This window comes from Homalodisca vitripennis, chromosome 5 (genome assembly GCF_021130785.1).
Source record: "Homalodisca vitripennis isolate AUS2020 chromosome 5, UT_GWSS_2.1, whole genome shotgun sequence".
Classification (NCBI taxonomy): Eukaryota; Metazoa; Arthropoda; class Insecta; order Hemiptera; family Cicadellidae; genus Homalodisca; species Homalodisca vitripennis.
Genome location: NC_060211.1, coordinates 395,393 through 409,380, shown reverse-complemented (window position 1 = coordinate 409,380; position 13,988 = coordinate 395,393). Strand labels below are relative to the sequence as shown.

The window sequence follows — 13,988 nt, the reverse complement described above, 5'->3', positions numbered from 1 at the left end:
TTTATACATAGAGATTTTGAATACGTCAAAGGAATATTCAAGGCATTGTTTACTAAATAATAAACGTGAGAAACCTATGAATTAATTTCCTAAATAAAAATAATGTTATGAACTGACTTACGTTGGACTAAAATTTGAAATGTCTATGTACACACACACCAAACAAACACACACACACACACGTGTGTGTGTGTGTGTGTGTGTGTGTGTGTGTGTGTGTGTGTTTGTTTGGTGTGTGTGTACATAGACATTGTACACACACACAATTGATATTGTGTGTATGGATACATACATACATACATATATATATATATATATATATATATATATATATATATATATATATATATATATATGTATGTATCCATGTCAAGATAGATTATAAAACACTATATATTTAAAAATTAGAACAGACATACACAATGGTTTAATTTTTATATAAAATATATTTATAGAAACATGTATGTCAACACAATTTTAATAATACCGTGATACACTTAAATATTACCTCAAGCTGGTCAAGCATAACATATATTGAATTTTAAAAATTAAAAAAATAAAATTAGTTCACAAAGAACAGAATCTCTAAATATATCAGTGTGAGCCTCATGACCAAAGTGTGTGATAAAAAGATAACAGCGGACTCAAGCGGGTAACCGTTAGGCGGTAAACTGCTGACCTCCGCTACACAAGCAAGGTTACTGTACAAAATATAATGAGTATAATTCGTTTACACCGTCCAACAAGGTCGATGACCAAGAAGATAAGTCAAGGAAACAGGATTTTCCGGATATTTGCCATCGTTCAGTGATACAAAAACTCAATAACACTACATTTCGAGACCTGAAATCTGAACTTTTCCTCAGGTGAATATATAAACTACCTTATAGTAATTACAATCTACGTTAAAATAAACAAATTAATACCAAAGCGTTGTGACATGTACGTCAGGAATCAAAAGCACCATGTTATGTGTCAACTTCACTAAATCTAATACATGCACTTAATGAAATCAAAACACAACAAGAGTGTTGAATAATTAGTTGCTCAAACTTTCAAAAAACACACTTCAAACTAATAATATAAGTCATAATAGAAGGTTATAGTAAACAATTATCAACATTTACCAAAGTGGCACATACTCCCATTCTACATGATTTCAATCACCTAATCTTAATAATTTCAATATTAAAACTATGTAACTACATAATTTTATTAAACAATACATTTTAACAGGAACACTGATAAACTTAATACAATTTTTTACTGCCTTATAATATCAATGTTTCAAACTAGGCTACAATTGCTTTTCTGTTAGTTCACAACAATTAGATAGAACAAAGGGTCAGCAGAAACAACAGTTGTAGTTAACGTCTATAACTATTCAAGTTTTCTTTGAGGTAATTATACAGACTGGCAAGTTGGCAAACTGTCAAATAATAACAGGAGGGTCTTATTCTTTAATGCACTTATTGATAGAAGAGGACCTTAGAATAAGCATGGCACTAATTAATTAAAGTAACTTTTTATTTTTGGTATCATAAATTATTCATCTATTTGCTTATTTACCTCTAGAATTTTAGCCAAATAGTAATTAGTTTACCATACAAAATTATCAATGATATTATTTCTCAACTGCAACCACATTTATGTTGAAAACTATTGAAACAACAATACAATTAATGGAATATGCGTTTATTTTTAAAATTTTAGTTGCCATGTTTCTTACGTAAAATGGATTTTCTATATAGGATATAAAAAATGTAAATGTCTACATTTTATATTATCAAAGAAGCATATTTTTTTGTTAATCTCCAACTATCTATCACTTACATATAAGAACACATAACAAATGGGTACGTATATTTTCTACCCTAATTTAAAGTTATTTCTTTCGTTGGTGCTTAATCACATTTTCTTAGTCAATAGTTAACTAGTGTAACTTTTATTCGCCCTGATATTATAAACAATGAAACACATCCCTGTGCTATAGTTGGGTGTATTAAAATTACTGATATTATAAACAATGAAACATATCCCTGTGCTATAGTTGGGTGTATTAAAATTACTGATATTATAAACAATGAAACACATCCCTGTGCTATAGTTGGGTGTATTAAAATTACTGATATTATAAACAATGAAACATATCCCTGTGCTATAGTTGGGTGTATTAAAATTACTGATATTATAAACAATGAAACACATCCCTGTGCTATAGTTGGGTGTATTAAAATTACTGATATTATAAACAATGAAACACATCCCTGTGCTATAGTTGGGTGTATTAAAACTACTGATATTATAAACAATGAAACACATTCGTGTGCTATAGTTTTGGTGTATTAAAACTACTGATATTATAAACAATGAAACACATTCGTGTGCTATAGTTTGGTGTATTAAAATTACTGATATTATAAACAATGAAACACATCCCTGTGCTATAGTTGGGTGTATTAAAACTACTGATATTATAAACAATGAAAACACATTCGTGTGCTATAGTTTGGTGTATTAAAACTACTGATATTATAAACAATGAAACACATTCGTGTGCTATAGTTTGGTGTATTAAAACTACTGATATTATAATTATCCTTCACGATGGTTTGAATTTTTCTGTTATAAAGTATGCATTGTAACGTTATAGCACTTCCACCACAACATTTAAATTTCTACATCCGTGATAAGTTATATTTAAGAAAATAGATTGATATTCAAATTATTCTGCAATGCCGGGTGCATTAATAGTATTAATGCATAATGTTGCGTAACAGGAAATATTGCCTTATATCATATTCCTTGGAGGGAGTTATGGGTGCAAAGGAAATTTCTTATTGAGAGCATCATATTATTTGCTATATAATCATGCAATATATCTAAATGTTACTTAATGGGCATATCCTGATAGTTGAAAGTTACTTAGAAAGAGTTCGTGCTCTGGCTTATCTGTGAATTCCCACCTAAACAAAATTACTACTACCACGTTCTACCTCGCTGTAACCGGAGCCTAGTAGAATTAAATGTTGACCAATCCTGGTCTGTAAAACTTAGAACGAGTTCGTGCTCTGGCTTATCTGTGAATTCCCACCTAAACAAAATTACTACTACCACGTTCTACCTCGCTGTAACCGGAGCCTAGTAGAATTAAATGTTGACCAATCCTGGTCTGTAAAACTCTTTTGAGTAATGAAAAAAAAATATATATATAGGTTTCTAACAACACACATTTGTGTTTAAAAATTAATAATAATATAGGTACATTGCCTTCCTAATTTTGGAATAAAACCAAAATTCATTAGATCATATAAAACGTTAAAATTCATATATATGGTTCCCAAATTAAGAAACAAAATCCTCACCGCAGGATTGAAACATCAATTTCGTTACTCTTACTGTACGGCACAACAAAGCTAGAGCGCTAATAGCAAAATTGAATGGTTGGTAGTATTAATCTGTCTACAATGTAAAATATTACAATGTTTAATACCACTAATGAATTACAACACTTATTCCAATATTTAATTTAATTTTGCGAGGCCTTTCATAATCTAGTATTTCATTGTCAGGCAATTTCACAAATAAAAGTGAATCCTTGATTCTGAAATCCCTTGCAAAATTAAATTAATTATTGGAATATGTATTGTAAGTAATATTAAATTAACATATTTCCAATGCACCAATAATCTTCATATGTCAATGTTATTGATTTTTCTAGTAAAGCATATATACCAACGCCTCTTTAACCTAGCATACTATTTTGTGTTAATCTATTTAATTCACATTAAAACTTCATATTAATAAGCTGTTGTAACAGATACTTGTTGCTCTTACACAATTTAAAATATCTAAAATATATTATTATACGTTAAAGACGAGTGTATATCCACAAGAACATAGCTATTTCAGTATCTTACTTGTATAAAAGCAGGCGACACTCCAGTTGGGCTGTTTACGAGCTCTTGGAGACTCGTGACGGAGAGATGCCCTTCCCTCTCGATCCTTAGGGACTTTTAAACACAGTTTATACCCTTCGACTGGGGACAGGCTTGATTCTTACAGAACTGTGGTATATATGTTTACAAAAGTTATTGAAGTTAATCAGGATGTATATTACCATTGTTCTTACATTTGAACCGAGATACTTAAATAAAAGTAAACTCTTCATAGTTCACATAACGTACACGTTCTGTAGACTAAAATTCCATGACACATACTACTAACGCATAGCTGCAGTAAAATGTTTTTAATTGACCCTATTCAAGCACGAAGGTCATTTTCAACATGTCATAATTATAATCAATGCCAATAATAAGTTTCATGTTTTGAATATTATGAAACCATAGGTACTATAAAACTGGTTTGCTAACGTGAATAGATATGTTGCAAATTGGAAGGCACAGCAGTTCATTTCTCAGGTAAATAAATCGTTAAGAATATATTTAGTGTTAAACTGATGATAAAGTTGAAATTCGCAAAATGAATAACACAGTGAATGAATGAATTTTTTCTAGTAGATGATATATAAAGTAATATTTATAATCCTATGACATAAATAAACATAACAACATTGATTAAAACTTAAAAGCATAATCACATTGAACTTCTAGGTTACTTATTACATCAATTACTAAAGAATCCTATTCAAGGAAATAAAACACTAAATGTTAGTTTGCCACTCAGCGTACTAGCGAAAGTAGTACAGAATTCTGAAACTGAAGTACTGTAGTAGTATTTATATTTTTCCTACAAGGCTCAGGTTATTTGGCTTCTATACAACATTATAATATATCCATTGAGGGAAAGAGGAGGGGAGCTCACAGCATGATTGTAATTAAAGGTGTGATCCTTCATAAATAATTTGTACTCTCACTTAACAAATTAGATCACTTTGTTTTTTACTCAAAATACTAATTTATTCTCATTAATGAAAACTGTGTTTAATTACAACACAAGAAATAGTAACTAATTAAAATGAAAGTCGTTAACTGAAAAAACTTAATTGCTTTGGAATGATTCAACTTTATTTACTGGTTAAATTTATTCAATGCTTATACTCTAAAGAACAATCGTAAATGTAGTAACAAACTATCCATGGAGTTTAGAAGATTAAATCATTCATAATCGGAAAAAACATAAAGTTTCTTTATTATTATAATTACTTAATAAGTTTGGCAGTGTTACTAATGGTGAGGATGTGATTTTCTGGCGTCTATTCCTATGCAGGTTTAGATACTGGAGAAACCTCCATGAAAAGACAAAACAATTGTCCGTAGTGCACAACGAAAATAATAGGTTTATATAGAAGTGAGCAAAGTGTTCAGTCTAGCGTTAACAAAAACTCTCCCTTCCTCTCTTCTACATCAACAGAACAGTAAACTAATCGAGAGCGACTAATTTTGTTTTTACCCGTTTTAACCAATGTATCACTTTATACCTATGAATCGGTTAAATGTATTAACATCCTGATACATTTTTAATTAGTGGCAAAAAAATTATGGTTGCCTGTAAAGTCGGTTTTACGGGCGAAGATTTTACGTGACAACGTCTTTTTCTCGGTAGAATATTTATTGATATGAATATTATTAAATTGCACAATAGGAACAAGGAATTGAATGAAAATAAGAATTGCACACATTTTAAACTATAGAAATATATTTTGTTTACTAAAACATTGTACATAATTTGAAATTAATTAAAATTTGTTATTGTAAATGGTAAAGTTGAATAAAACATTTACTAAAATTGGAATTTGAAATTCTTGCTAAACACAGTTAAATTCTAACTCCGCGCGTGGTGATTGGTCGGTTTAGTTCGTTTGTTTGGTCGCACTGTTATGACAGGTTAGAGGTTATAATTTGTTATTTTAAATGTTTGACTAGCAATACGCGCTGTTTCTTCTCAATCGACTGAATTACGATTGATTGCAGAGTGATTTAAACTAATAATTTACTTAACACTATCAACATTTGTCAATAGTATGGCATAACCTATAAACTCAGTTTCTCAACTTTTGTGTCAATCTAACAATTAATCAATCAATCATAGTTTTACGATAATGAAATATCTATCAGTGTACAATTATTTACCTTTATTGTTGTAGTTGTTGTAAATGACGAATCTAAGCACTCCACATTTTCACGAATAAACATAGTTATCTGCTTTATCCCGTGCGGCGGACCCACAGTTATCTGCTTTATCCCGTGTGGATCCCGTGCGGCGGACCCAATGGACGGGCATCGTAACGTTACCGGGCGTTACACTTTTTCATGAGTGACTCCGAGCCGCAACCTAATTTAAGACGTTGTCACGTCAAAAAATCGCCTGTATTTATAATTACATTTTTGTGTATTATTTATAATATAACATCACTTATTTCACTAATAACAGTTATTTTACTTCTCAATAGAAGTTATATGGTGATCTAAAAGAAGACTTAAAGGTTAAAAGAAATGTCTCTGTGCTAGAAAAATTATATTACTAAATTTATAAGAGTTGAAGATTTTTTGCAAATGTGTTTCTTCTTACTTATAGATACAGTGATTGACTCAATGTAAATAATGCTGACATATTACAAAGAATAAACATAAACTGTTTTCAAGAAATTTTAAGCCTACTTGATACCCTTCTTCAATTATTTTAACATTACTTTTTCACAGTTAATTATGTTCATAGCCTATGGTTATAGTTAAAACTAAAAGGAAAATTTATTTATTAACTGCATTAGTATAACTACACTTCATTTTTACATAAATCCTAATTTTCGGATGTTTTTCCAATTTTATTGTTACTAAACTTACAAGAAGCGACATAAATTTCAATTAAAATCTCTTCATCACATCCCCCACGACCTTTAACACAATTATTGCTGTTTTGTGTGATATCTTGACATTTATGTGATCTGTGTGTTGTTTAAAAACTGTATCGCAGTCACATGACGGTCAAAACTGTTTAATATGTCGACCAATACATTTTCATCTACCTGCATCTGTCACCCGTGTGTTCCGCTTATGTTTGTGTGTTGTTTACAAATTTCATCTAAAAAAATCAGAAATTTCTCAATCCATGAGTCCCACGAAGTGACTTGGATTTTTTTAAATTTTACAAACAATTAATTTTTCGTTTCATATTCTCGACAACTACTTCTATAATATTTGCATTACCTCCAATTAGTGGTGACAACAATACTATTTTAGTCCACATTTAGTTGTCCGGAGCTGTAGCTTCTAGAGAGTTAATTTCTGGACATTTGCTCGTAAAAATATAAAACATCTTTTGGAGATTTTGCATATGCCTTTTTCCTCACATCAGTTTGAACCCTGTGCAAGTTACAAGAATTAAACATGAGCTTTCAAAATATAGTATCTGCCTCCTTCCTCAGTTACTTAAACATAATATTAGAGAAGTTTTACTCTTTCACCTGCACATAATATTGTAAGGAGTGGTTAGATTCCTGTATTTATTTATTACCATGTATTAATAATTTTAATTTCGTACCCTTGTTTATATCAATTCTTTTCATTCCTTCATTGCAAACTTATGCCGCAAATTCCGAATCTCAAATTATCAGTAAAATATCACATAATCAAGTATTAATTACATTAAATTTAAAAGTGGTTATGTATTTATTTGCACAAAATAGATTTAAAATTATTATTCTATTTTAATTAAAAACATGAACTAAAACCAAAATATAATTATTTTCTAAGCTTACATTTGTATACTGGGGTTAAAATTCCTTCCAGTCTGCTCTTCAAGACCTGGCTATCTTATGTTTACAGGTAATTAGTAATAGAACTCAGACCTTTAAACCGTTTTTAATAAGAAACTTTACAGTACATAAATTTACTCGAAACTTAAGGATACACATATAACCTGAAGAATGTTATGAACGTTGAAACCTGAAAAAAGAAATACCGTTAAAGCACTTTTATGTATACACTATAGCATAAGTATACATTTGCATAATTAAACATAAAATGTACAATAAATTGTAAAAATGCTTCAATAACATTTCTTAATTTTGGATGGAAACATCTTTAAACTTGATAGTCACTGGAACTTAAGATTTTTAGTGCAAAATTACAAACAATTAGTCAGGTTTTTATATTTTACAGTTCAAATTTAATTCTTCATTCATACAAAAATTTAAAAAATACTATTATCTTTGAAACAGAGGCGCATTAATAAGGAAAAGATCAAATTAATTTAAAGTACCGTATTTATATTGAAAAAATTATTTTCTGGCAAAGAAACAATAGCATTGCAAAACTAATTTTACACAGAAAACATTATTGGGAGATTCCGTTAAGGGACTATAATTTAAATATTCCAAATAAACCCTTTTTATTTGTCGTATTATTTAAAAGACCCAATACTTTTGTGATAAAAACTAATCATTAATATGTTGCATTTGTATATGAAAAGCTACAAAATTTATAATTTCTGCAATACAGTATGATACACGAAAGTTACAATATTGGTGGTAATTGGAAACTTACATATCGTGAGCAAGCCCCACTTTGTAAAGAACCGGTGGAAGAATGCGAGGTGTACGAGCCAGATTGGCACAAGGCAGATTATCAGAATCATCTTGCAGACCAACCACGGCATCAGCAGTAGAGAATTTCCCTAGTGCATAATTAATAATGTATAATATAATAATATTACATATCGTGAGCAAGCCCCACTTTGTAAAGAACCGGTGGAAGAATGCGAGGTGTACGAGCCAGATTGGCACAAGGCAGATTATCAGAATCATCTTGCAGACCAACCACGGCATCAGCAGTAGAGAATGTCCCTAGTGCATAATTAATAATGTATAATATAATAATATTACATATCGTGAGCAAGCCCCACTTTGTAAAGAACCGGTGGAAGAATGCGAGGTGTACGAGCCAGATTGGCACAAGGCAGATTATCAGAATCATCTTGCAGACCAACCACGGCATCAGCAGTAGAGAATTTCCCTAGTGCATAATTAATAATGTATAATAATACTAAACAAATGTTCTTAAATAAGTTTAATATTATTTCATAATTCAAAGAAATCATTATTCTACTGATGCCAAATTTCCATTGAATAATAAGAAAAGTTTGTTACCAGAGTTTTCTCCCTTTTAGGAGAAGGTGGTTGGTGTGTGGGTAGCATACAAAAACTTTTATATAAGCATTGGTCTAGGTTGGGTATAAATTTAAAGTCATTGAGCACTTATTATGCCATATTAATTTGTACATGTTAAAAAATCTGAAGTTAAGGTATCTATTTTATATTTACTGGGACAGATTAAAATATTTTCCTTCTTTTTACTACGCTTTGTCATGTAAAAACGTGTCCTAATAATATTTCGGGAAATCATTTCAATTAAATTGTAACCTAATTCTTAGGTCGTTCCAGTTAAATGGTTTGTACATGTCTGATCATGTGGAAATAACAACTTTAATTAATTTATACGCAGCTATGATTATGGTTACATTTAATATGCTCTATAAAACACTCATAACACTAGAACACATCGAAAATCTGCCATGTTTGCCTATATAAATGTGCAAAGTTTCACGGCTACATCAATTGAACGAATAAAAGTTATTACGACTGGCGCAGGTGGTTCGTATTAATCAACTGCTACAAGCGATCTATTGCTAGTAGAGGTATTTCTAGAAAACTATTCCCAGCTGAAATATTTTAGGAATCGTCCAATCTTTTAGCTAAGTGACTATAAAGAATTCCATAACATATTTCCAAGAGAAATTTTTTAAGATTAAAATATACTAAAATATAATCAACTTTGATTTTATTAACTAACCTTGAATATCTAATTTACTATGACACTAAATACGACTAGTTTTTTCTTTGTTTAAATATTATTTTATGTTAGACATACAGCAGAATAAAATGTTTTCTTAAATGTTTTAATTACATTTTTTATTTAAAAAATTTATTAGTTGTCGGTTGGTAATAGGAATGTTTCTCATATTCAATTGAAACAATATTAATATATTTTTTTATTAGGATTTGTTTGTGTAATACTATTATTAGTAAAGTCTATTTTATCGTAATGTACTAAAGGTTATGATCATAAAAATGAGGAATCAACCATACTTAAATCAATATATATAAATATTGTAATACATGCATAAAAGTACATATAAGTACGAGATCTAGTAATAAAATAAATAAAATTTATTATTCAACTTTAAATTTATCCTTTTAAATTTACTTAATAAAATTTCATCCTGCTTTAAAAGTAAATCAAAGGCAAGAAAGATACTTATTTCAGCAAAGTATGAATTAATACGTTATGTTATCTATTTAGAAAATCTATATAATATTATATATCATATTCTGATTTTCAGCTCAAAAGTTGTTACTGTAATAATACTTACCGCGAGGATTCCAACGAGCAAAATAATGTAAATAAGAAGATTTAGGAAGCTCCCCATTAAGCTCAAATCTCTCTCCAGACGAGGGCATACTGCAAAAAAGAACCCAAAGTGTTACAAAACAAATCTTTTATCATTTATAGACCCACACTGTTATAACTTTCTAAAGTTTCACTTCATCTTTAAAATATATATTCTTTATGAACTCAAAACTATTGGGTTCTCATCCCTTCATATCAATCTAGTTATAACTAGCTGGCAACTGTTATTTTACCTATAAAATGTTAGATTACTCTTCACACGAAAAGGAAAATAAATTTTGAACTAAAAAGTTAGTTTGTCTTCTATTTTTGAAGGAAATCTTTGTCATGCTTCGCAACACATACTCACTTCCGGTGAAACAACTTTGTGCAAACTTTATCGCTAGACTTAAGCATTCAGTATCAATTATCACCAAAATCAGTTGTTCATTTTTCGTTTAAAAGTGTTCCATTATACTTATGTATAACCATTGTTTGGTTAATGAATTTTTAAAATTGTTCACAAATGAATACTAAAACATATTCATGGAAATGCAAACAGATTTCTGTAGTATTTGTATTATTTGATTAACTACACTATAATTCCAATTATAGGAGGTTTTTGTTTTCTTTCTAAATTAAGGAAGGCGTGTCAGTAACAGAGTTGAAAGACAACATAGACTTACAGTACCACTTGTTGTAGGAATGGTCTTGTCGAGCCTGGCAGACCGGCAATGGGCCATTAGTAACTGTGCGGCAAATGTCCGCCAGTATCAGAGCCTGCGCAATGTTAGTGAGTCACATCACTAAAATACATCGCATTCTTACTTCTAATTTACCAGTATAAAAAAATATTTTTGTATATAATGATAGTAATAAATGAGATGTCACATTTTTTAATAATTGAAAAGACCGCTATTATTTCTACAGTCTCACCCATAAAATGAGTATAAATTTTACAGTTAATATAAAATTTAATACTTAAATATGCTTTATTAACCCTGTTTTTCAAAATATTTAGTACTATAACCTATCAGCAAAACATGTCAAATGAATTTAAATACATTGTATCGCAGTGGTGGGAGCAGTAAAATCTAATATATTTTGCGGTTGATAATTTTACAATGCCTGAGCTTTGACAAATACTTAATTCCAAAGAGGTGGGAAATTGTTACGGAATAAAATTGTACAAAGAGGTATTTGTATCCTTGACGAAAAATGTTGATACATACAAAGGGAATGAAAAAATTGCATTAGTTTAAATGTCCCGTCACACAACAGTGAATTATTCAAACGTTGAGACGTTTGAATAATTCAGCAAAAATCTTTCGTTAATTCATGAACGGGGTTCAAAAATTGTATATCTATTTGTCTATCTGCATGTCTAAGAAAATCATACGGTGTTTATAGCCACCCAGAACTAGCTAAATGAATATGAACTACGAAAAGCTAGCGTTAATAGTTTACGTGACGTTCCTTACCTTAAAATAAAGCATTCTTGATCAACTATATGCATCTAATATACTCATTATTATCTTTACATGTAATTTTACACACCTATACGTTCATTGATGTAACTGTTGTAATACTGGGATCTGTTAGGTGTACTAGGACGGGGTTTAGATAAATGGTTTTCTTCTATTAACTTACACAAGTCACTTGTACACAAAACATCTCATAATTGATAGACTAGGAAGCGAAATTCTATTTCATTCTTACAAAAGCTAGCTAGTAGAGGGGTTATAAATTCTAAAGGATGACCTTATTAATGGTTTACATATTTTTTCTTGAGAAAGTAATCATTAGGTACTATAATTATCAGCATCAGCAATGAGATAAAGTAACTAAAAGCCGTTGGCTCACATCAATGGAGAATGAGTAAGCAAAATCCTAGTTTATCATAATAACATCTTTATAAATTAAATGTTGTCCATTTTACCACAATATTAACGTTTCAGTGTTAACTGGGCGTTAGCGAAACCTATTGCTCTAGAGGCTAGAGATTCTATTTTCCACTGTCTGTCTTCCGCTCGATACCTCAAGAACGAAATGACTTGCATTCGTGAATTCTTTTATGAAACTTAATTTCTGTACAAGCAACATCGAATTCGATGGTTGTGCAAGTCACTCCATGGGATACGGCTAACCGGTAGCGAGCATTTCGAAGCTTTTAGTAAATTTTATCCTGTAGGTAACCGTAATGATAGTGAGAAATCGCAGGATAAATAAACTTGTAAAAAAACTGAATAAAATACATTTTAACACGTGACACAGTAACACATACAACCATACTGAGCGAATCCTGTCACGTGACACGTGGTATGGCGTACTCCTACATTGTTTATTTAGGCATGAATCGGCTTTACAATAATTTATAATATTTAGGGCTGAGATAATTGTTTTCTTGGCCAGAGTACTGTTCACTCGTTATTATCTCCTTTCTTATTTAAATTGCTATCATTTCAGAATTAGTAAAATATAAAATCCTTACAATGCCAAGAGACGCCAGGAGAATTGTGTAGAGATAAGAGCCGAATCTCCAACTGGTGCACAAACAGCAAATTTCATCGGCATAAAGCTAAAGACAAAAATAAAATACAGAAAATTATCATTTTTTATTGTATTTCAACATTAATTGTACCATTTTACTATTGAAGGTGTTAATAGTCATCATGTGAAAACGTGAGTTTGCCGAGTTGCACAACTTCTTGTATCACAAGAAGGAACAAGAACCCTTTGACCCAATCCCTACCGTGGAGAAGTTCATTGCAGAATTGTATTTTGTTTTGCAGACAAGTCGTCTGGCTTTCCTGCAATAGCCATTCCGACGAACAGTTATATATGGCATTATCTAATTTGTTGAATATAACATTAGTAAATTGCCGAACTCTCATAGGTGGCAGTTACACACTTATTTACAGATACTTACATGTTTATAGTAACCCCACGTCGACTGTTTTTGGAAGCAGTTAGGCTGGCAAGTCAATGTCCACACCATAGCTATACAATCAGAAGACTCAAAATTTATTGCAATATAAAGATTTTCAATGGTTTATTATAACCGTAGCAACAAGAATTTTAAATTTAATGTGCCACAGAATTAGTATACATTAAATGTAAAACATTGATGGATGTAACACTAATGTGATTCATTGGTGAATTTTACTGTGCAAATAACAGAAACTGTTTAGTAACAAAGCGTTATTCCTGTGAATGCTGGTACTACAAACATATTAAACTTCAATTGATAAAACAAATTCATTATATTGGAAAGCTTATTTATCGAAATATAGAACAATTATTTGGTAAAATTTACTTTTTGTGTGGTTTATAAATTATATAAGGATCATCTGAATTTAAATTCTTTCCTATGACATTTAAAGTACGTTAAAGTATCAATATATAGAATATTTCAATTAAATTTCTTTTTCTTAACATTCTTAAGTAGTTTTCGGATCTAAGATATTGATTTAAATAATCAATAATGATACACAAATTAAAACAATTCAGCGCAGTATTGTAAAATAAAATACGTACATTATGCTTATAGATCATATCAAAGCTGTAATCAAAATATTGTAG

The 13,988-nt window shown here is 30.2% G+C and overlaps 1 protein-coding gene across 1 annotated transcript; it reads right to left on the bottom strand.

Moving 5' to 3' along the window:
- Positions 1-8,838: 8,838 nt before the first annotated feature.
- LOC124363332 lies at positions 8,839-13,451 on the bottom strand. Its single transcript, XM_046818579.1, has 5 exons — positions 13,336-13,451; positions 12,898-12,984; positions 11,098-11,186; positions 10,390-10,478; positions 8,839-8,972 (listed from the first exon to the last, which is right to left on the bottom strand). Exons 1-5 carry the CDS (start codon positions 13,402-13,404, stop codon positions 8,839-8,841), a joined length of 468 nt encoding a protein of 155 aa, XP_046674535.1. The 5' UTR covers positions 13,405-13,451.
- Between the last annotated feature and the right edge of the window lie 537 nt (positions 13,452-13,988).